Raw genomic sequence first — 24,572 nt, 5'->3', positions numbered from 1 at the left:
TGTGTGTCGGTGTCCCGGTGTGTGTGTCGGTGTCCCGGTGTGTGTGTCTGTCCCGGTCTGTGTGTCGGTGTCCCGGTCTGTGTGTCGGTGTCCCGGTGTGTGTGTCGGTGTCCCGGTGTGTGTGTCTGTCCCGGTCTGTGTGTCGGTGTCCCGGTCTGTGTGTCGGTGTCCCGGTCTGTGTGTCGGTGTCCCGGTGTGTGTCGGTGTCCCGGTGCGGTGCGGGGGCCCCGCGCAGCACACACATCTGTGTGCGGGGGAGCCGCAGGGAGGAGGGATCCGGGGCCGCGGGCGCTCGCACCGAGCGGGGGGCGCGTCTCGCACTCGCACACGCGCGGCAGCCCCGGGACCGCCGGCTCCTCCCGCCGCATTAAAACGAGCCAAGTTCCCCGCCGGGGGCAGCGGCGGGTCCGGGCGGCGCGGCGGGTCCGGGCGGTGCTGCCCGGCGCCGGGGATGCACCCGAACGCCACGGCCCCGGCCGTGCCCGCCGGGCCGCTGCAGCCGCAGCCCAGCGGCTATGCCAACGCGTCCAACCGCTCCGACCTGCTCCCCAAAGTGCCCGACGAGGAGGACCTGGACGTCAACACCGACATCTACTCCAAAGTGATGGTGACCGTCATCTACTTGGCTCTGTTCTTGGTGGGCACCGTGGGCAACTCCATCACGGCGTACACGCTGGTGCGGAAGAAGTCGCTGCAGAACCTGCAGAGCACCGTGCACTACCACCTGGCCAGCCTCGCCTTCTCCGACCTCCTCATCTTCCTCCTCTGCATGCCCATCGAGCTCTACAACTTCATCTGGGTCCATCACCCCTGGGCTTTCGGGGGGGGCGTTTGCAAGGGCTACTACTTCCTCCGGGACGCCTGCACCTATGCCACGGCACTCAACATCGCCAGCCTCAGCGTGGAGCGCTACATGGCCATCTGCCACCCCTTCAAAGCCAAGAGCATCATGTCCCGCAGCCGCACCAAGAAGTTCATCAGCTGCATCTGGATCGCCTCCTTCCTGCTCGCCATCCCCATGATCTTCACCATGGGGCAGATCTACGGCAAGGACCAGGATCCCGATTCCCTCATCTGCACCGCCATCGTGGACACCTCCACGCTGAAGACGGTCATCCAGGTGAGGGGCCGGGGGACCGGGCAGCCGCCTCCTCCCCCGGCTGGCCAAACTTTGCGGGCAGGACGGGGAGGCTGGAGCGGGGTCCGGCTCAGGAATGGGATGTCCCGGGCAGCCCTGACGGGACGCACCGGCCCAGGGTGCGCTCAGGAGGGATTTGTGGGGGTCTCGGCTCCGCTTGCTGCGCCCCTCCCCGCGCCCGCTCCTGCCCCGCCACGCTGAGCAGAGACCTTGCACCGGGGAAAATCCTGCTCCGTGGTTAATCCGGCCCCTTCAGTGCCCGGAGCTTCCCGTGCCCCGGTCCGGAGCTCCTGGTGGCCGATCATGGCCAAAACCCCCCAAATCTCCACCCTTTCTCTGCATTTTCTGCATCTCCCCCCTCCTGCTGGCAAGCAGCCAGCAAGTTTAGGGGAAATAAAATCATCTCTCCCCCTCTCCCAGTTCTTTGTGTTGATCCAGAGCCCTTTTCTTCAGTAGTGACAGCTCCTAATTTCAGAAAGTTTTGGACACAGGGTGTAACATAGGCTTCTGAAAAGGAGCTGCATCGTGGAAGCCAGAGGCTGCTATTTTTGCTGTTTTGGGGAAATCCGTAGCTGGTTTTAGCAGCCCCTCCTGACTTCAGCACGGCTTTGCCGCTCTCCACGCAGTGCTAAATCCAACACGCCCATGCGTGGAACGGATTTCAGCATCAACACTTGCCGTGCTCCAGTGCTCTGGCGGGTTGAGGCGTTTGTTTACTGGAGCATCGAGCTTGAAAAATGTAAGAGACACGGAAGGAGGGACAGAAGAGAGCAAGACACCAATCTCCATAGTCCCTTGGCTGCCAGGCTCGCGTGTCATAGCTGCTCAATTTTTTATTTGGAACATGAATTTCAGGGGGGTTAATCAGCGGGCAGTTGGAATTTAAAGCTGCATGTGTACTGAAGTCGCTGGGATGTTGCCACAGTTGAAGGGAGGGAACTTAAATGGAAATGAATCAGAACCATTCCTTCGCACTAAAAGCAGGTGAGGGTATGTGCATTTAGATTCGAGACCAGAGTCAGTAAATGTTTAGACATAACTCTGCCAGTTTCCCCTCTGTACTGTTCAAGTAAACCAAATTCAAGCCCTGAGAGAAGCCCTGGATTTCCTCTGCATTTTATCATGATCCCTAACTTTCATCTGAGGATGGTGAGGGCTGCATTTCTCCTGTAGATGCCTGGAAGGTTTTGTCAGTGGCAGCCCACTGTACTTAACCCAAATTCTCTGCTCTCTGAGGAGACTGAGCCATCTGATTTGAGAACAATGGGACTGAAATGCATTATTTCCACTCATCTTCCTTCTAGGATTAAACTGATGCTCGTTGTTACCATGGTAGGGCTAAAACCAGAGGATTATTTCCTATCCATATCTTTGGAGATTACACTTTAAACAATTCTCAGTGTACCTTACAGTCTTGCAATTATTCAGGCTATACCTTACCCCATTAGCCAAGTCAGGAGTAGGAAGACATGAATGTATTATGTATATGTGCAGTTCACCTGTGGGCTTTTCCTCATATATATACATATATATTTAATTAACTAGTGGATTAATTTAAAAGTTAAAAGAAAGAGGCAGCTGTTGGGGGACAAGGAAAAACCAAAACCCAAACTGTGCCAATCTGTTCCTTCTCGGGGGATCTGGCTGCAGAAGTGGCTTTGCCAAGACAAGAAGGTTCTTTCATGGTTTCACTCCATTCCTCTGAGCACAGGGAAGCATCACACAACGTGAGGCAGGGCCCTGGACAGGGGAGGGCTCTGGAGTGAGTAAGCAAAGCAGCTGCAAGTCAGGTTTGAAGTGCGTTAATGGAAACCATCGCACAGCGTGCGAGCCGGCGCTCCCACGGCCTAAGCTGTGCAGAGGTTTAAAAAAAGACAAGTGATGGAAGATCCGGGAGAGAAAGGGCAGTGCTGATGTGCAGTGTGACGTGCAGAGGTCTTGCTGGGTGGCAATCTGGAGCCCTGGTCTTTCGTGGTGGGTTCAAGTTGCTTTAGAGCATCTCTGCATCTCTTTGCATTCATTTTCTGTCTTTAAATTAAGGAGAGCAGTGATGCACTTGCTCGAGCTGGCAAATCACTTGTAATAAATCACTCAACATATTTCACTCCTATTCCTGTTTGGCAAACTGTCTAAAGCAAACTGGCTTTTTTTTTTTTTTTTTTTTTGGAAGCCATTAGCTCTCCAAGTGGTTTTATTTGTTGACTGATTGAAAGAAGTTCAAGTTCTGTCCCAGAACAGGGCATTGTAACCATTTCTACCCTCAGAGACCAGTGTGAGCTATGGTTTTACTGGGATCATTACAGGAGAATGATCCTCTCTAAACTGGAACAAGCTTCCTGGAAAAAGTGTTCCACAAAATCCCAGAATATTCTGAGTTGTAAGGGCCTATTTGATTGAAGTAATTTAATATCTCTGATTTTGAAAATGTTCCTCTGTATTTGCTTTGAGTATTCAAATTTTAATGGACATTTCTGAGTGGAATTAGACTGAATGTGAACAACCAGGATTCATTGTAAGAATAATTTAAAAAGTAATTATTCAAAGAACACTCAGGAAATTTGGTTCTTGCACATATTAACTTGTACCACTTAAGCTCCACAACAAGTGTAAGAGGTAATCACTGATATTCTTCTAGCAATTACAAATTGTTCAGGGCAGCACATAATCAGGAAGAGCAGCAGGTGAGACATTCTGCAGGGTGACACTGTGTGTCCCCATGATCCCTACACCAGGCACATCTCACCTCTTGCCATCGAGGCATTAGCCCTGTGTGGCCTCGAATATGGAATTCTTAGAACTATTTCCCAGCTTTGCTCATCACTGTCCTTGCAGCTGCTTTAATCAGCCTGTGGATCTGGTTTATTATACATTCTCCATTGCCAAGTTTTCACGTTGCTTCTGCCAGTCAGGGATGTCTGCTTTGGATTTTGGCATCCAGTGGGATCTGGTACCAGAAGCAAGTCCTTTATAGCCACATTATTTAGGTCTAGTAAACTCTTTAGCTGGCACACATCCCTTGAAAAGCACTGTTGCCAGTTTTTAGTTCTTTTTCCACATAGATTAAACACCTCTTACAGCCGCAGAGGTAAATTCATGTTTTCATGGCACTTCAGCTGGAGGAGGTTTTAAAGCTCCTCGTGTGGCAGCAATAGATACAAGAGTTCTGGGGCAAGATGAGAGGTTTTCCCTGTTCACTTATGAGTCTGTGCCCGTGGGGGTGGCTCTGGAACCAACTTCCTCAAAACAGGGTCCCACTGAGTGTCCTATCTACCATGTGCAGCTCTGAATTTTACTGGTCAGATGCAGTGCAAATTGATTTTCCTGCTTATTACTTTCTTACCTTCATACCTGTTTTCTGGAGAGGTTCACAGCAGAACCTGGGGAAGAGGGGAAGCTGAAGGAAATACCTATAGTCCTGGTGCACTGTCAGTCCCCCCCCACCCACAGCTCCTCAAACCAAAATCCCAGGATTTCATCTGAGCCTGGACTGGGCACATGTGCCAGGGGAGCTGGGTGTGGGCAGCTCCTGGCCCCCCAAAATTCACAGGGGAAGACGTTTTCCCACTGGTGTGGCACAGCCTGTGCTTGGATGGCTCTGCTGCAAAATGTCCCCCAAGTCACAGCAAGTGCCTGGAGAGTGTCTGACACATGCTAATGTTTGATTTGCACGGACAGCTGGTGTGATCCCATTTATTAAAACACATGGCAGCAGGCCCTGCTCCTCCAGAAACTGCCACAGCTCCAGCAGCTCCAAGTTGCTCATTTGTTAGGGCAGCACTTGGGGAACTCCTCTGGACCTCCTCACCCTTCTGAAGGATCTCTGTTCCGCTGTGGATCTGCTCTGCCTCAGCCCACCCTGTGTGGCTGCAGCTCACCCATCCCTCCAGAGCCCTCGTTTATTGTGTTTTATGAAGCCTGCTCACAGTTTGGATGACTTGTAGAGTAAATAACTCTGCACACAAAGCAACTGTTTGCCCAAGTGGTTCCTCAGCTTTATTTCTGCCTACATTTCTTCATGCAATGCCTTTGAAGGGACCTGCCAAAGAGCCACAGGTGTGAAGGGAAAGGAAAGGAAGGACCAGGAGTCTCGACATCCATTACCATGCTCTCTTCACACTCTTCCGAGGTGATCTATGCGATTTCCATTTGTCTGAGAGGCTCACAGAGTTATTAATTCCATGTAGGATGTTGCAAACGCTCCCTTACACTTTCCCCTGGTGAGGAGCACCTTGGCAGGGTGGTGGGATGTGCTCGCTGCTCTGGTGCTGTGGAAGGCAGGGCTCTGCCCACTATCAGATCTGTGATGCCAAGTAAATAAATATGACAAGCATTTCTCCAATATTACATGAAAACAGCAAGCCATAAACCAAGACTGAATTCCCTCTCCTGTTTGCTGGCAAATCCTATCCAGGATTAGTCAATAGTCCAGGAATCCTGTGTTTATACTGGTATTGACTAGAGGAATTGAAGTTGATTTCTCTTCCTCAAGCCACAGCCAAAATCCTACTATGGCTTTTAATTTAGAACAGTGCTGTTCTAAACCACTCACTACACCAGAGAAGTCCTGGGTGCCACTCACCCCTCACAAATGGCACCTTTGTGGCAGGACTGTGTCCCATCAGGTCATGGTGCTGCCACACCCCCAGGCAGACAAGAAAATGAAGATATTGGTGTGTAACTGTGCCTGGATCCTTCCCCACTGTGGTGGAGCGGGACCCCCGCCCCAGCAGCGATCCCATCTGTTGTGGTGGGAGCATCCCTAAAAAGCTGCCTTTTTTTCATGGACTATTAAGGGAACCCAGGGCTTTAACTCAGCATATGCACGACAGCCCAGCCTGCCTAATCCCAGCCCGTTTACACTCTGCTCTGTCTCGCAGCTAGATCTAATTTAAATAAGCTCTTGTGTTCATTGCTTTACATAACTACTTTGCCTGCTGTGTTTTGCCAGTTCTTACATAATTTCTTATCTTTTTCCCCCCAGTTGATTTTAATTCACTTGATTTCTTTTTCCCTCCCCCCTTCCCAAGATGTCAGCTGGAGAGATAATAAAAAAATGAGGAAATGTGGCCGATCGATTTAGCTCTTAGGTTTCTTTCTTACCAGCAGCTTGTGAAGGCAGAAGACATGAAGGCAATCTTGTAGTTGCTCATCCCAGGGAAAAAAAAAAAAAATCCAAAAACCTTCATCTGCCTTTAATCTTTCAGATCATTTAAAACAGCTATTTAATTGTCATCTCCCAGCTTCCCCCCTCCTTTCCCTTAAAGACTTTCACTCTCATCTCTGTGCAGCATCTGCTCAACACTCACAGATGGTTTTTTTGCTTCCTGACGTTTAGAAACACTTCTGTGTCCTGCCCAAGGCAGGCAGGATGTGCAGCATCCCCCTGTGGGACACAGGGGTGCCTGGGTGGGGAATTTGGGCTTACATGGTGTCCCCATTGCTTTTTCCCTGCTGTGAAATTGCTCCTTGCTGAGGGCCACGGGACAGAGAGTGAGCAAAGGTGACTGGAGGGGCTGGGGAACGTGGTGGGGTCCTGGGCTGGTGAGGTGGGGGGTCTGAGCCTTAAAGCAGAGAGCATTAAATGCCAAACCCATCAGTCCCAGAGCTGACAGCCCTCCTTTCCCTCACGTTGAGCAGATGAATCTGGGTTTTTACATTCCCAGTCTGTCTGATTGCTCTTTGCCCTCCAGGACAGGCCACTCTCACCGTGTGAAGCTGGAGATGCCTGCAATGCCCAGCTCACTCATCGTGCTCCAGGGACATCTCCCCCACCTCCCATGGATACCATTTCTTCCATCCAATTGCAAAGTCTCTTAGGTGTGGGATTAAAAAAAGCCCAAACATAGAATGATGATGATAAATCAGTTGATCTGATGACTTATTAGAAAAAAAAGTGCTTGGGTTTAGAAATGGTGGAGTACTAACCCTGACTGGGGAGCACATTTCTGAGCTGACAGTTCATTCCCAGTATTTTTCTGCACTCACTTGTTTTCCATGTACGGCAGGAAAATATTAGTGAGACAAGTTTGAATCCCATTATTCAAGTGCCTTGTCTGAGGAGGTCCATCCTCCTCCTCCCTCCCTGGGGTACCAGAAACTCATCACCACCCCTGCTCCTGCCAGGACAGGGGTGCTGTGGCACAGGGCTGTGCTGTGTGACTCTCATCCTCAGCCTTTGGAGAGGATGCATCTGCTGGGCTGGAGGAGCCGCTCACCTGCAGGTGGTTTCAGCATGTGAGCTCCTTGCTCCTCATCTCCTGTGGCTTTTTCACTTCAATAATTCTCAGTGCAGAGTGCACTGCTGGGCACAGCTCCGTGGGGGCTTTTCCTCTCCCAGGGAGAGAAAGATAGAATGGACAAGGTCTTTGTAGCTCAACCTTTTCCTTTGGTTCAGTGAGGTTTCTCTGAAGCTTTTGTGTTCTCATGGGCTAGAGGCAATTGGCAGCTGAAGACAGGAATCAAAGAGATGAGATTTTCCTAGTAGAAATGGAAAAAAAAAAAAAGGAAAAAATGTAAACTTTCATAAAGCCTAATATTTGGAAGGGGAGAAAAAACATCTATTTTATGCAAAATGCTCATGAAAAAGCTGGGAGTAGCTCTGAACTGAAGAGTCATGGACAGAGCAGGAGGCATGTTCAGAATCACTACATCAGGGAGAGGCAGCTGTGCCAGGGCTGTGCCCTGGCTTGGGTGGCACTGCCCATGGCTGTGCTGTCACCTGCAGGGGGGCAGCTCCTTGCTGCCAAGGCTCATCCATGGATGTCCCTGCTGCCTTCTCCTCCTGGGCAGCTCAGCCCTGCTGCCAGGCTCAGCCTGAGGTGCTCCCTGCTGCCCTGGTCTGCTCTCAGGGCTTTGGGGGGTGTCAGGAAGTCAGAGGAGGAGCAGTCTCACCCCTTACCCATCCCATTTTCTTCCTCCTTTAACCTTGAAAAAAAGTGTTTATCACCTTACCAGCTTCACCCAGACCTGGGAGCAGGGACCTGCTGCAGATCTGCCACGAGCACTGGGATGCTCAGCAGACCCCTACTTTTGATCAGGACTCCAAGGAGCTAATGAATACAGTCATTGCAACGCCACATCCTATTAATTTTAACCTAATCAAGAGCAAAGGATGTCTGCACTGCTGAACTGATCAAATGTGGTCTTAATATGTGGCAGGACTTTCGTACCACCTTGTTCCCTTGCAGAATTTGTTTAATAAGTCCATAACTATTTGTGTATGCTCAATAAGAAATTAATCCACTTTCCTCTCTTATTCAATGATTTTTCCAAAACCATCTTATAAAAATGCAGCTCACACAACTGCTGGGAAAGTTTAACTCATTACTGGCATCACTATTGATTCCTCCTGCAAAGACCTTACATTTTATCCCCACAGGGGTAATTTATACAGTTTAATATACTCATTTAATTAAAAAAAAAAAAAAAGAAACTCAATCCTTTGAGTTTCCCACATTTCATTTTTTATTGCTGTCAGTCATGGGCTTGTGACACTGTCATACTTGTTCCTTAAATCCAAGTGTGTCAAGTTTGATAAAGCACTGTAGGCAGAAGAAGGATAGGTTTAGACTAATAAAGAGATTATTTGACCTCAAGGTACAATGATGGGGAGCTGTGTATGCCCCTCACACTTAATAGACTGCACTTACTAAGCCAAGGAGCAAACTCTGCCTCAGGCTTGTCTCCCTGACAAGCTTGCAGGTGTTTCCTGGCTAATGCAGGATAGAAAATCCCTTGAAAGGGAAACAAGAAAGGGCAGGAATTTGATCAGTAAGTGTCTCAGAGTGCAGCAGCCCAGAGGAGCTGGGCACATGGCCAGCCTGGCACTCTGAACACAGCCTGGAGCTCAAACCATGCCAGGAAAAAAAAAACCCTGTAATACCTGAGGCTCCACGAGGCTGAGAGGAGCTGCAGCAGAGAAAACCACTGAGGAAAAGCAGTAATAAAGTAACCAAGAATTTCACTTCTCCTTTGGGATAAGTCCTTTTTCCCTCCCTTGAAAGTCTAATTGAATTTTCTTTGCTCCCATCCCCAGCAGCCCAAGGGGAGGCTCCAGCACAGCCTCCTGCCTGCTCAGCCTTTATGGAGAAAATCCATAAGCAGAGTGTGGAGATGGGGATGGGGAAGAAGAAGTGTCTACAACATTTCCAGCACTCATAGAGCTTGGGCTGACACCCTTAACCTCAGAAAACAGGTTAATTTTCCCCCAAAAAAGAGTTTCTCAGGGCACCAGTGATGGAACTTGCCACCACTTTTCCCTTCAGCAAGTCATGCAGATGAGCAGAGCTGCAGTGCCCACTGTTAGCAGCTCTCACACTTGGGGCTGCAGTCAACAGGGGGACAGTGTCTGACTTAAATATGGCCTTTAATTTATTTATAACTGCATATCCACCACTCAGTATCATATTTAATGCAAATAACATTCAAGTGAAATCCCCACTGAGAGGCACATTATGAAGATTAACAGCCTGGCTTTTCTATTACTCTGGTTTATACACTGTGGATTTGTGCCCTGTGCTTTGTAGGCAAGTGCTGGCAATATTTGAATCGAGAAATCTATATCTAAGCCTGCTGTTTTGCAAAAATCAGTGCCCAAGAGCCTGCTTGTGATTCCACAGCCAAAGAAAAGGGCTGGAGGCATGAAAACCTCTGGGAAATGCTGACATCCAGGTGAATGGACGCCTAGAAAGGCTATTTTTGCTAGTCACACAATAGGGAATTGGAGAGGGGTTTATTTCTTTTAATCATATAACCCACTTTTCTTTTAAACAGGCTGTCAGGAAATTTAACCTCGCTGAGTTTAAGATGATACTGAACATATTCTCATGCTCTGGAATTATCTGGAGCTGGTTTATTCCTTCAGATCTTTTCTGGTGAATTTGTCAGGTGTAATGCCACGGGCCCAGCACCTCATTATGGAATTTTCTAGTAGGGTTTGTGTCTGTTTTGGGTCTGTTCCTCCCTCAGTTCACCTTTCATGGAGGAGAAATGTGACTAACATCACGCTGTAGAATGTGGCCAAAGCTGTTTTGTGCCCCACCAGAGTGATGCCACTTGTTCCCTGTGCCATCACAGAGACACTGGCTCTGTCACTGCCACTGCTGCACTTGTTGCTTGCTGAGAGCTTGTTTCTTGTGGCAGAGGGGAAGGGAAACCTCTCCCCTCCTTTCTCCAAGGGGCAGTCAAGCAGTGATGAGACTCCCAAGGGCAGCTGCTGCTCGAGGACAGCGTTGGAGGATCAGAGGGGAACAACCAGCTCAGCTTTAACTGGACAGAGATCAGTGCAATGGCAGCATGGCCAGAAACACTGCCTGATGTGACAGCTGTTTTCCAAGAGCATCCTTCAGCCAAGGAAATACCATTTATTCTTTAGTATCTAGCAAGAAAGGGAGTTTGTTTGAAGACAGAGCACTAGCAGCTGCAATAGCCATTTTTCTGAGTCAAAGGAAACAGCAGAAGCCTATTAGATCTTGTGTCACTGCTGAATACTCTGCTTGGGAGCAGCAAAAAGCTCAGGGAGTTTCCAAATGAGCTCCATCATGGGTGCATTTTCCCTCAGCTCGTCACAAGCCAAAGTATGGGGGTGTCACCAACAGAGTGTCCCAGGGCATTGAGAACAAAACCACAATTACCCAAAGAAAAGGGCTTTTCCAAGGGGCCAGGGCAGAGAGGGGATAAAAACAGCAAAGCAGAGAGGCTGTGGCTCCCAGCACCCGCTGCCCAAGCTCAGCCCCCCGCCACAAACCCTCCCTGCTCCTCTCAGATCCCATCAGGTCCCCCTGGTGCTTCCCATAATGTCCTGTCTCAACAAGGTTTCAGCTTGCTGCAATCCCTGCTCTTCCAATTCCCCCTGCGTGGGGTGATTCCCACTGCATGAGGGGCAGGCTGGCAGCTCAAGCAGATGCTTGGAAGGAAGAGAAATGTTTCAGGTTAAAAACAGGGATGGGGGCTTCAGGATAGAGCTGTGCCTGAGGGAGCTGCTCTGCTTTTTTATAAGGAAGAACAGGCCTTTTGCTCAGTGATATTAGTGTTAGGGGTCCTTCAGGAAAAGAGAAGGAGGAGGATAAAGCATTGCAGGAGCCATTTGTTTTTGAGAATGAGATGCCAGCTGCATTATTGCTTTGCAATTCTGTCTCTTCCCAGCAAATGAGTCTCCCACCCCTGTCCCTGCCTAGCCCAAACTCCTCTAAAAAGGGCTAGAGATGTGATCTGCAGGGAATGGCTTTATCAGAGGGGGATGAGGCAGGTCTTTCCCTTTCATGATTGCTTTTATCTTCCCTCTTGCCCCTGTTATCAATGGAGCTACTGCAAGAAATACTGTTACGAATATAGTGAACACCAGAAATAAAGCTTGCTGGTGTCTTCCTTACTTTAAAAAGAGTGTTTGGGAAAGGAAAAATCGCTGGTCATACCCCAGAGGTTTTCTCATATCATGTAGTGCTGTGCTAAACTTCATCCCTTAAATATTGCCCAGGCAAAAGTTGCTCTTAAGGGCCCTCAGGAGCTGCCCCCTCATTGTGAGTGTATATCTCTGTGCTCTTGCATAAACCATGTTCAAATATTGTTTCTGTTTTCTGCTCCAAAGGTTGCTGTTTTTCCCCACATGAAATAATGGAAAAAACTGTTAAACTCATCAACTATTTAGGGGAAAAATGCAATTTACTCACTTCCAATTAAAAGAAAACACCCAAAGCAATAAAAAAACCCATTGGCAGTCTGTAAGAAGTAGAAGCAAAGAGGCAAGGGCAGAAACAGGGCAAGAAATGACAGTTTTATAAACCTCCTGCTGGGTAGGGATAGAAGAGGTCTTTGTGCCTGCAAAACAAAACTGTTTTTTCTGTAAAGCAGCTATTGACTGGGGCTCTACAACTGCAGCTGGAGCTGCACACAGCAGCCACATGCCTGCAAACACACTGACTTCCTCCCCACTGAATTCAGAAGAGACAGCCAATGCTTTCCCTTGGTGCTCCAAATCAGAGCTGTGCTCATAAATCCAATAAAAACCCCTAAAACATTCCAGGTGATTTTTCAGGAGAAGGGGTTAGTTAGCTCAGGTGATTTGCAAGACTCCCTTTTTTCCCCCCCAGTTTCACAGGGCTGCAGCAGCGTGGCTGTGCCAGGTGCCCTTTGCTGGGGCTGTGTCTGCCAGGGTGCAGTGCCTGATTTTCCATGTGGGTTTGCTGAAAAGGCCACGTGCATCGATCGGGCTGTGGAGATTATCTTGACTTGTGACCTGTGGGTACTGTTGAGACAAGATTGAAGCACAGCTAAAAATCTTCTGGGCATTAATTCCATTCCAGCACTGGGCTTCCTTCCTCTTTAGGAGGCTGGTCCACACCTCAGTTCCCTACACTTTGGAGGGTCAGCCTCTGCTCCCAGGCAATGAGTGATAGAATGAGGTGAAACAGCCTCAAATTGCACCAGGGGAGGGTCAGCTTGGATGCTAGGGAAAATTTCCATACTGAGTGGCTAAGCAATGATGATTCTATGAAAACCTTAATAGTTAGCAGATTTCCCTCTATTTCTGTCCTACAAATCGCACAAATTTCCAAGCACACTTGGAAAACCTGCTCGTGCTCTGTGGAGCCATCACGTGGACCGACCCCATCCTCCTCTCCAGATCCAGCACCCTCAGGAGCTGCTCTCCTGCCCAGACCCAGCCGGTGGCTGGGGCCTCTCAGGTCAGCATCTCAGCAGCAGGGAAACCACTCAGGTGGAGAAAGAGTCTTTCTGCCTGGCTGCCTTCGCTTATAAACAGACAGCAGTCCCAAATAAGGGGCTGAGGTGGGTTGAAGCTGCTTTCCTTCCTCTGGGCTGGGTGATCCCAACGCTTGGGAATCGCCCAGGAATGGGTTTGGCAATCAAAGACCTCTTCACCAGTGGTGAATCAAAGAATCACAGGTTGGTTTTAGTTAGAAGGGACCTGAAGACCATCTCATTCCAACCCCCTGCTGTGGACAGGGATGCATTCCACTAGACCAAGTTACTCCGAACCCTGTCCAACCTGGCCCTGGGCACTGCTGTGCCCAGCATCCCAAGAGGCTGATGGGGAGAAAATCCCCCAACCCTTTCTGGGAATGAACCTGATGAAAATTATTACCAGCAAACATCAAGAAAGAAGCCTTGAAAAATTATTTTCCAGGCTGTGGCAGTGGTTGTTTTGACAGAGTTTTGATGCCTTCATTCAATATTCCATTGAAGCTTTGCTGGAGATAAGTGATCTCATAGAAAACAGGGCTTTTGTGTCTGGTCACAAAGCAAAGACTGCTGAGGGAGTAGAGTACTTATCCAGGGAGACAAGAATTTCAGCTGAAAATAATCATGGCTTTTTCATTTATAATTCTAGCTGCAACTTCTCAGAAATCTGCTTCCATCCAAGCTGATTCGGCTGGAAATGGGGCAAACCAGTGATAAAAAATGGGGCAAACCAGTGAGAAAATGTGGACTGGTCACCCCTAAGAAAACAGCTTGTTCCAAGACTCACAAAATGCTTCCAGCTTCTCCTTCTGCTCACAACCTGGGATGTTTTTAGGAGCACATGGTTAAGGCAGTAATGTAGATGTGAAGTGGAGCTGCTGCCCTGCCAGCCTCTCGCAGCTGTTGGGTGAAGTTTTTTGTTTAAGTTGTTTTAAGGTGAATGAGACAAACTTGCCTGGAGCACCAGCACCAAGCCCAGCAAAAAGTGGACTGATTAAATAAACAGAGATCTCCGTGTTATTAGTGCTGTTTAGATAACTTTGAAATGCTTATTTTTCAAAGTAAATGAATTACATAACTCTTTTCCCTATTTTTGGCTGAAGAAGGAGTCAGTGAATTTTCTGTTTCAGAGCAGAACATTTGTGCTTTTCCCCATGATTCAGGGAAGAGTTTTTAGTCTGAAACTGGTGTGTGGATGATTCACAGTGACACATTTTGTGTTGGCAGCAGGCCCCGCCTTGAAAGCCTCGATGCACCGTGTGGTCTGGGCTGTGCCTCCCCAAAATTTGGGCTTGAAGCTGCACTGAGTCTGGGGGAACCAGGCCTAACCCTGGACCACACCAGAGTGCAAGCTGACATCAGAGCTGGTTTGTGACAGCCTTTCTTATCAGAGCACATCCTTATACTTGTGAAAAGTTTCATGAGTTTTTTACTTCCAGTTTTCCCTTTCTTTTGTTCTACTTTCCATCATGGTTTACATGTTCTCCTCCATTTTTGATGCTTTCTGGGCATCTTTTGGTTTGTAGCTCTTTTTTTTTTTTTTTTTCTTCTTCTTTTTGTTTAAAGCAAAACAGGCAGGGTTGGAGTGTGGGCTGGGTCTGTTTCCCAGAAGGCTGTCCTTGCTGCACTGGAAGGAAAATAATTTCCCACCCTAACTCTCTCTGGCTTCCATCACTGAAAGTGAGAAGAGATGGAATGGTGCAAAAAGTGTTGTGGAAACTGTGCTGTGTAACTCTCCCTTTAGTGTGTCATCCATCAAAGTAATTACATGTGGCTTAGGAACCTCAGATTGCTGCAACAATGGCATTCTCCTGTAGCTTTTCTATTTCCATCTAATTAAAATGTTATTGTTTCCTTCATGTTAGTTTGCATTTTAAATAAGGAGATAGGGACAGATTGGCTGATTGGTAACTTATTCTCTGTGTGAGTAAAGATCAGTACTAAACACCCTGTCACACTTGTGCTTTCCTCTTCCTTATGCATCTCAGACATCAAATTGCAAAAGAAGGGGAGAAAGAGGCTGGGGTTTATTTCCTGATTTATTTCCTCTGCTGGGTGTCAGGAAGGGAAGGTGACATGTCCTTGCCCACTGCCTGGGAAGTCACTGTCTGCACGAGTTGTATTTTGAGGAGTGGAGGAATGTTCACCCCAAAACACAGCTCTGCTTTGGAATTTAATGGGCTTCCATCTCCTCTTGCCTTTAATTTTTGCTGTGTTTTATCACCTGCCTCCTCATTGTGTCAAGAGAGGGCAGGGAGGAGAGCAAGGCTGGGCATGTGTGGAAACATCCCTACTGGAAACATAACTTGAAATAATCTCCATTAAAACGTGGCGTGGCTCAGCAGCACCTCAGAGCCATGATTTGCTCCCCAAACTGCCAGGATGCAGCAGGGACCATCCCCACCACCCTGGGGAGGCTCAGCAGCTCAGGCTCCACCAGCCCTCCCCACTCCCTGGCCACAAAGCCCCTCAGGCACATGATGGTGCTCCTGGAGGTTTGGGCACCTGAGCTGGGAGCAGAGGTGTGAGACCCAGCCCAGCTGGGGATGGAGGGGGGTTGAGCTGGGATCTGCCTTTTGCCCTGATCTTTTAAAAGTTTTACAATTCCTTTAAAAGTTTTCTATACCTTCTGATGTTTACATATTTCTACTGGAGTTTCTCACGCACTGTCATGTAAATAATGATTGTTTTGCATTCTTCTTTGTGGGACGAGCGAATTGATGGACTGTTGGTTTGACCAGTGTAGTTGGAGAGGTGGCAATTTTATCCTCCAATCCGCTGTCACTTTTGGAATTCTATATATTATGAGGTCAGAAATAAAAGTTACTTCCTTTTGCTCTTTTGATCTTAGTGTGAGTGCGTGAGTTATTTTGTGCCGTAGTGCGACAATCTGCCCATTTAAAACCTCCCCTGCTCCAAAGGGTTTCTGCAGCCCTGGAGCACGTGTGCTTTTGGAGGGTATTTTTAGCAAACTTCAGTTTACTGAGGGTCACAGAGAAGTAGAGCATCAGCATCTGGAGGAGCTGTCATTCCACTTCCAGTCTTGCAGGAGTAACACATTGACTTATTTATGAGAGCAGTCAGCTCCCCTCTCCCTGTGTGTAACAATCTGCTTTACCTCTCCCAGCTCGGAGAAATAATTTGATTGTCAACCATTCTGTGCCTTAAATAAAACCCTAAAACAAGTTAAGCAAGCTTTGAGGGAAACGGAAATGTTTCCGTATTTTATTTTATTTTATGTTTTCATTCTTTCTAGAATAACCCACTCTTTCACTGCCTAAACCAGCAAGCAGTAATCACTGTTCTGGCCAAAAGGAGGGGGAGGAAATTACTTATTTTACAAGACAACATCCAAATACTTTGGACTCAGTAGGGGAAGCCTAATCTGTTGGTTGGAAAATGCCTGTGTCAAGAATGACTAATCTGAGACCAAATGATACCTGGAAAATGAAGATATTCAGTGCTCCCTGCAGAGAAAGATCCATCAAAATGAAAGGACAGGCTGTTTCCTCCTCCTTTGTTTCATCCAGATGAACTTTCTTCATTTCTACACTTTTTTTTCTGGATGGGGGTGGAAGAGGCAAAATACTCCGAAGGCACTGGTGGTTCATGCTCGAAAACAAAGTGTTCAACCTCTGCACCCAAATTCTGGGCTCACAAAAGCACTGATGCTTTGGGAGAAATCTTGACCTTCTCTGCTGTGGCAGGAACCCAGAGAAGTGTTGGGTAAGCAGGCTCCAGATGAGATCAGAGCAGGTGGGGGATCCCCAAGGGCATGCTGCTCCCAGAGCTCATGGGCTGCAGTCTTTATTTCTCCTTCCTCCTCCCTTTCCACTGGAGATGTTCCTCCTGCACGTGGGAGAATTGGTGGGATTTGTGGTTTCATGGTGAAGTAATTTGTTTTCAAAGGAGAAAAAGGAGCTCAGGTCAAACCAAGAAGAATTAATTAAGAAATTTATCAGGGATGAGTTAAACAAAGCAATTAAATTGGAGTTGACCTTTGTGTGCAAATTAAGCTTCTAGTTTGAGCTGAGGTGGATCACTTTGCTTCGTTTTGGGCTTACAACCCATCTTTTTCTTCTTTCTTCTTTAGCTTAGGACAATTCTGAAATAAAGCAGGAGATCAGCATGTTTTCTTATTTAATATTTTGAAACAAAATGTGTTAGTGTTTTTAGGGAGAAAACAAATGTTTATTTGAAAACACTGAAATAGTTCAACATTTCCCCCTTTTTTGTCAGTACTGTATATTGAATTACGACACATACATTTTGGTTTCCTTCCAAAAATTCATTTTGCATCAAATTCACCACTCTCTTAAGGAGATTATTTGTCCATAACTGCTGCATCCCTAAGCAAGGGCTGTGTCCTGTGCCCCCAGGTTTGTAACTCCTTCTGCTTCAGCCTTTGTGGGGTCACTTTTTGAGCTGCTGGAGCTTGAGCCAGGGATCTCCAGAAGTACAAGCACAGGGTTCTACCCTCAATTTAGAGGCTTCATTCTGAAGAGGGGTCCAAAAACACACTGCAAAAGCTGTTAGAGCAGCTTTAAGTTACAGCAGATATTCAAAGCTCATAACACAGGTACACGAGGGTTTTAGGGCCCTAAGATTTGCTTTTACTTTTCCATTTTATTAAGTTTTTTTTGTTTTTTTTTTTTTCTAATTGCCTTTAATCAAGGCATTTAGAACTGCTTCAGCTCTTAGAAACCTCTTACAGGACAAAAACATTTTTCAGTTGTTTCTATAATTTGTGTTCTCACGTCTCCTCTGTCCCTGTACCTTTCATTGCCTTACAACAGCATGTCATAACTCCTTAAATGCACAAAGATCTTAAATTCTCCAAACAGATCTTCCTGGTAATATTTTTGTACAGCTTTCACTGTATGAGTCAAAGCACATCTGATTTGGCTTCATCACTCCCTGAGCCAGGTTGCACTTCTTTTAGGCATTTTAATTAATGCATAATAAATAAGTAAACTGATACTTCAATTGTCCCCTAGAAGTTAGGCACAATCTTCTTGGCATTCTCTCTTGATTAATTTTGTTCGAAGTATCTGTCTTCAATGTGTCTTTTTTTAAAATTTATTTTGCTTTTGCTCCTTCACTGCTAAAGATCAAATGTTTTTCCTTGCATGTTTCAGGTATAGACCAGAAGTGTCCTGGGGGAAGAGTCTTTAATAAGATCTCTAATTTGTTCTAAATACATTAATCCAAATAGCACTCGAGTGGCTGGTGTCTCTCCTTCTTTGTGTTTGGTTTGTGCTTTTTATTTTGGTTCTCATGTTGTGAGACTGGCTGTATCATTGAAGATCAGACCAATCCCTTTTTTCATCTGTAGGATCTCTGCTTTACCAAAGGCTGTACAGAAAAGCAGAATTTCTGAATGTCTATGCAGCAACAGAGAGGTCCTCACCTGTAAAGTTTTGACACACTCGAAGTAGGTTTGAAGTCTACCTTTAGAATTAAAGCTGGTCCATGCATGTATTCATACAAACAACCTTCTTTTCATGAAAAAATGTAAAATAATTACACCGAAACAGGATTTTTTGCAGAACAAACAGCGTTGTCTGCTTGTAACAAGTACAGCTGCAGTAACCTGCATGCAGTTGGATGCCCACAAGTTTGGGCTGAGTGAACCTGCGCTCCTCAGCTCCCTTGTTTAAGCTGTGAACCTGAAATGTGGTTGAAATTGCCATAGACCTGTCACTGTAGCATTTTTTCCAAATGAAGCAGTGCCAGGAGATAGAAGGCAAAATGACTGAGAGCTGTAAGCAATGGAGCAAGAAGCAGCAGTGTGTGTTAACCATCTGTAGGAGCGTTGGCTGGTAGGACGGTCGGGATGGACGGACACGAGAGGTCTCTGAAGCCAGGGCTTGGAACTTGTGGTTTATTACAAAGGCTGTGGGTGCAAGGGCCCTGCTTAGAGCTGCCAGCCACAGCTCAGAGCAGGCCTGAAAGAGCAAGAGAGAGAGAGGCAAGAGCAAGAGAGTGAAGTTCCCATTACAACACAATAAATCTTCTTCTGTGCTGAATATTCTAATTTTCACTAACCAATCTAGTACAAGATACAAATCTTATAGCATTTACATACAGCCTATAAGAATCATGACATTACCAACTCTAGAAACTACTCTTCTGACCCCTTCTGCTAAGCTAGTAGGGTCTGCTCTGACCCTTGGAGCTGTCTGCAAGCAAAGGGTGTTGTTTCATCCAAAGGGGATTACCTTCAGCTGGCCATGCCATTGTTTTCCAGTTGTTCAGTAACCAAGGCTTGGTATCTCAAAGCTTGCTTTCATTTCAATTTTGCTTATAGTTTGGATATTCTCAAAATCTTTTGCCAGGCAATCATATTTATAATGATTTCTTGTTTCATCTTCCCCAACAACCATCCCCACAGGAAAACATCTGCAGCAGTGATGGAGCGATGCTCAGCAATTCCCCCGGGCTGGCTGAGTCCTGCCTTTGGTCACTGTCCTTGTCTCCATCACTCACCTGCTGATTGTAAACAGCAGCTCAGCAGGGAGCTGAGGTTTGGCAATGTTTAATTTCTATCTTAAACAAGATCCAGTGATGCCTCTCTGAGCTGGTAACTCTCAGCCTAAATGGAGGGAACAACTCACAGGAAAGCTGGGGGTGCCCCATTCCTGGAAGTGTTCATGACCAGGTTGGACTGACCTTGGAGCAACCTGATCTAGTTGAAGGTCCATTCCACCCCCCATGGCAGGGGGTGGCATGAGATGAGTTTTAAAGTCCCTTCCAACCCAAACCAGTCTTTTTGTGAGTTTGTGATTCCCACCAGATTGACCTGCAGTGCTTTACCTTTCCCAGCATTTAACTGCAGTATACAAGAAGGAAGCAGCATTTGTCTCCTTGCTAACATCTAGTTTTTAAACCAATTAAAAGACAGGAGACAATTAGAAGGAAAATGACTCTTCATTCTTTGCCCATGGTGTCACCTTTGCAGAGTGCTGCTTGCCTGAGTCTTTGTGAGTCATTGCTACACAAGAGAGCTCAGAGTTCAGTGTGAAACCAGCACTTTTGTTCTTGCACACTCTTGTTTAATACCTCTCCTCCTCCTTCAGCACTTCCAGTGCCAGTGGAATAATTGAGAACTGGATGTTTGAATTTCCATGACTTGGTTTCCGAGTTGGCAGCACACAGCAACAGAGGAGTCGCTTCTCCAAAATACTGCAAATTCCTTTAAACAGCCATGACAAGGCCCAGTTCTCTCTGCATTGGTGTAAAGGCAACTTTTTGTCCTGAAATCCAAATTTTGCTTCATTCATTTATAATATTCATGCACTCAACCTGCCAGTCTGGCATTTCAGCTCCCCTGTGGATGTTTTTATTGCCTTTAGTCAAGGCAATATTGCATAGGAGTTAGATTGAAGCATGGAAAGTCAGACTCTCCAAGGTACCTTGGAGGCTTTTTTTATAAATAAACCTTGCTAGAAACCAGAGAAAGTCACTGTGGAAATGCTTGGGAAGAAGAGGTTTAGGCCAGACTTAGTAATTTTGTGCCTCCCTCTATTTACCTGAAGAACAGGAATAATAAAAACTTTCTTGTACCCAGGGAATGGACGGTTTTGCTTAATTAATCACTTAATAGCTTTGTCCATAAAATGATGCATAAATTCATCATAGTTCCACCATTTCAGCACTGTGTATGCTACTCTCTCTCTATGAAAATTCTTTGCATACCTGAATGCTGAGTGCTAATGAGAATTCTCTGCACTTAAAGGGTGGAAATTAAAATACCGCAATTACCAAAGTATCTTCCATTAGATGGAATTATTTATGAGAACTTGTCACTTAAAAGACTCTCAGATTTTACTGAATCAAAAATCAAGAAGTTTCAGGCCATTGTCACGTCTTTTTTTCTGCCAGAGTGACACAGGATCATCTCCTGTACATTGCCATGAGTTATTTGGGAGAACAAAGTCCAGGTTTCCTTATGAGTCTTCTCTAACCATTGTGGAGTCTCTGCAAACAATTCAGAGCTGAGTTGCTTCATTTCACGGGTTTTGATGCTCATCCTTCTCATATCTGATCCTTCATGGAAAGTGAATCTGGAAGGGCTTTGCTGTCCTGGATTAAATTTAGTCCTAGGCACTGACCAGAGGGAACATCGCCCCACCAAATAATAACATTTTTTAGGTTTTTTGGCAGAAACAGACCTGAAATTGGCATCCCTGATCTTCTATGGTCCATCTCACATTTTCAAAGCTTGGAGTTTCCGAGGCTACACTCAGATCCCAACTGAATGGAGCTTTACTGCAAGCAATTCCTTTTCAAATGGAAGAGGTAAACAATATCAGAAACGAACATGTCACCCATTGTGAACTATTATTTTGCAGGTAGAGAAAATACCTTTTATTAAAATACTGAACTGAAATGAAAAGCAAACAGACAAAGTAAAGATCTGGGTGAGTTCCTGGAAAAGCAGGTACATATTCATTATCCCTGGGGTGAGGGTGAGCTGGGGGTATCTAACATGCCATAAAAGCAGTGTCAAAGTCCATCTTGTGTTGGTTAAAGCAGTGGCAGTGGCTCATCTCAGAAGTAGATGTTTATGCTTAAAAAAAATTCCTTGGTTTAAGGGCAGAAAGGTTCACAGTGTATCTTGGTTTTTTATTAGCCTTTTGCAAATTGAAATTATTTTAAGAAATGGGTAGTAATAGTGCTGCTTCTCTGTCCCTGCCTTATTGTTGAAAGAAGAAAAAAGACTGGAGAAACTAATTACATTTGAAGTGTACCTGATATAAAAAAAAATTGAAGAAGTCATCAGTCTCTGAAAAGAGGAGAATGTTTCATTATGAAGCTAATTTGCCCTTTATTGTGACTGATGTGTGCAGGTGTTTGCCTGCTCTGTGCCTCAGAGTTGGGCTCTGAGAGGATTCTCAGAGCCCTCTGCTCAACATCTGAGCTGATCCTGCCCCTCTTCCCATCCCACACTGACCCATGTTTTCACAAGATGCTGGAGGAAAAATGGAGCATCTTTAGAACATTTTGAGACTGAAATCAGCCACCAGAGAGGTCCCCACCAACAAGGGCAGAGGCTGGAGCATCTCAGCTCTTCTGCTTCTCACCTGGGTTGCTGCTCAGGGAAGGGGAAAGGAGTTTGGCACATCACCCCTGAGAGCTGCCAGTCCCCAGCACAGCTTTCTCCTCGGTCACTGAAATTGTGTCAAAGCCTGAATGGATGTGGGGGCTGCAGGAGAGCAGCAAGAGAACACCTTGCTGTCACTGCCAGAGGGGACAGGGATCCTCCCATGGCCTGGAGCCTGCTGCCTTTTCCTGGGATAGCTGTGGCCAGCGTGCTGAGGGCTGGCACGCTGTCACCCTGGGCAGGGAAGGGTCTGTGAGCTCCCAGGGTCACAGCCAGGCAGCACCAAAAGGCTCTTTCCCCCCAGGCCTGGTGTTCTTTCAGCAGGCATCTCCCCCGTGCCAAGCTGGGCTTTATGCTCTGCATGGACATGCTCAGGCTGAGTGTATCATTGTCACTGCTAGAAATGAAGGGACAGGACTATTTTCAAGCTCAGAACGATTTATTGTTCAGATAAACATCAGTCTCAGAGACCCTGAGAGCTATGAGAGGAAGCAGTTGGCTGTAGCTCAAGAACAGTCACAAGTTTCTTCATTACAAGGCAATCTAGAACTTTCTAATCCAATAGACAGTTGCCACAGGATTTATTTTACTTTTCTAACCTATCAACTTTGCTTACATCTACTGTACTGAGGATACTTTTATCTAATGGGCTTCTAACTCACATGCACACATTGGCTTCTACTATAACTTCCAAACTCAATTTATTCCATACAACCACACCCTTACATTATAACTCTTCACCATCTTATCAGTACAGCCTCTCACTTACTTAAGGCACATTCTCACCTACAACTATAATAAAAGTTTATTATTTTTCTGCTTAACATCTGTGTATCGCATTTTTACGCCAACCTAAGCTTCTTCTAAGGCTGCAGATCAAACCCTTCAGTGTCTGGGGAAGTTTCTGTCCTTCTGATTCCCGCACTGGTGGAGCTGCTGTGTTTGTGTGGCTGTGAAAGCCCAAGGGCTCTGCCTGCCCAGAGCAGAGGCCGGGCACGGCCGTGCCAGCCCCGCACGTGGCACCGACCGTGCCAGCGGCTGCCCCTGCCGTGGGCTGCCCCTGCTCTGTCCCGGGCTGGACGTGCCACGTGCCAAAACAACAGCAGTGCTGGGCAGCAGCCCCTGTCTCGCAGCAGCTTTTAGTGAGGAGATGGAAGGGAAAGGATCAAAGGATGATTTCGCTGTCAAGTTTTGTTCGGCGGCATCAAACAGAAGCGTGGATGTGTCAGTTCACTGTTAGGTAGCAGAGGCAGATGCTCGCAGTGCTTCAGAGAAAATGTGCTTCATTTCATTCCTTCAGCTCGCTCTGGAGCTGGTTTTTAGAGTGAATTAAAAATATAAAAAAATTCAAGGCTAAATAGTCGATTCTTGGCTATGAATATTTATGGCAGTATTGGACTTGCAAATCAAAGGTAATTTGAATGTCAAAACTGGTATAAAGTTTCTCCTTTGGAGGATAAGTCAGAAAATTAAACTTGATTACAAGCCATAACATTTGGAAATTAGCATCTTAGGGTATCAGTGATAAACACTTCTGTACATGCCCTTTTTAAATGATACATTTTTAAAATATGAGAATTAATTTTAATAAAAAAATGGTCCCTTAATTTACAGTGAGGTAATTAACAGGGAAATCCTGGTTGCATTCATGGCACTGTGATTACTTCATCTTGCTGAATCACTTCCTCTTTTGTAAGGAATCTGCCTCCACAACTGTTTGGACAGGAATGGTTCCTACCTGAGAGAGTCTTGTGTCTGGGCAGCCTGCCTTATGGATAAAAGCAGCAATTTTTGCACTGAAATTTTTGTGCTTCAAAAAGGAAATTATTTTGCTTAATGCATAGCACAGGCCGGTGTAAGTAAGTGCCAGCAACAGCAGCTGCAACATCTCTGTGAGCAGAGGGGGATGTGACCAACAGCCACACTCAGAGCCTTGGACAGCACCATGAGTTACTGGGGGCCTGGATTCAGCTCCTGATTCCTGCATTGCACAAGTCAGGATATTGGAAATTGATACCTGCTCCAGGTCAACATTCTCAGACACTCCTCCATGGAGCTCTGTGGTTTTGAGAAAGGTAAAGCTGAAAAAGACCTGTTAAGAGCCTGTGAATTGTACTGCAGGAGATGGAGCTGCCATGGGGAAATGGTTAGAGACTCTTCTAAACCTGCAATCAGATTCTTGATTTGAGGAATAGCAATTTATACCTTTGCTCCATACAGAGTCCAAAGAATTATTTAGCCATCAGATTTTTAGCCAACCTCAAACACTGGCTACAGCCAGGTGGGTACCTCTACCTTTTGGGATAAGGTCCAGAGAAATTTATAGCAGCAAAGAAGCCATTCCACAGGCAAAGCACCTTTCTCATGCCAGTTATTAGCTGGCTGGATTATGCTTTAGAGCAAAGCAGGTTACATAAAGTCTCTACTCCTCAGTAATGACTCCTCAGCAGAAACAAATCTGACATTTGGCCTATTAGCCTCATTTGCAGTCTGCTCCGATAGCATTTGGTCTCACATGTTCATTTTGTACTTTAATTTGGAAAAAAGAAAATCAATTTTGAGAAATGGGGAAGCATTCAGGGCTTGCCTGTGCTGTGGTTTGCAGGAGAGAGCCGTGACCTTCTCGATCTG

At 46.4% G+C, this 24,572-nt stretch overlaps 1 protein-coding gene across 1 annotated transcript in view; it reads left to right on the top strand.

Annotated features, from left to right (window-relative positions):
* The first annotated feature begins 451 nt into the window (after nt 1-451).
* NTSR1 (neurotensin receptor 1) overlaps nt 452-24,572 on the top strand; it is a 55,553-nt gene continuing 31,432 nt past the window's right edge. The window contains exon 1 of the mRNA XM_053993287.1: nt 452-1,120. Within this exon, the coding sequence (XP_053849262.1) occupies nt 452-1,120 (669 nt within the window). The remainder of the gene's footprint in view (nt 1,121-24,572) is intronic.

This window comes from Vidua macroura, chromosome 17 (genome assembly GCF_024509145.1).
Source record: "Vidua macroura isolate BioBank_ID:100142 chromosome 17, ASM2450914v1, whole genome shotgun sequence".
NCBI lineage: Eukaryota > Metazoa > Chordata > Aves > Passeriformes > Viduidae > Vidua > Vidua macroura.
This window is presented reverse-complemented; position numbering and strand designations above follow the sequence as displayed.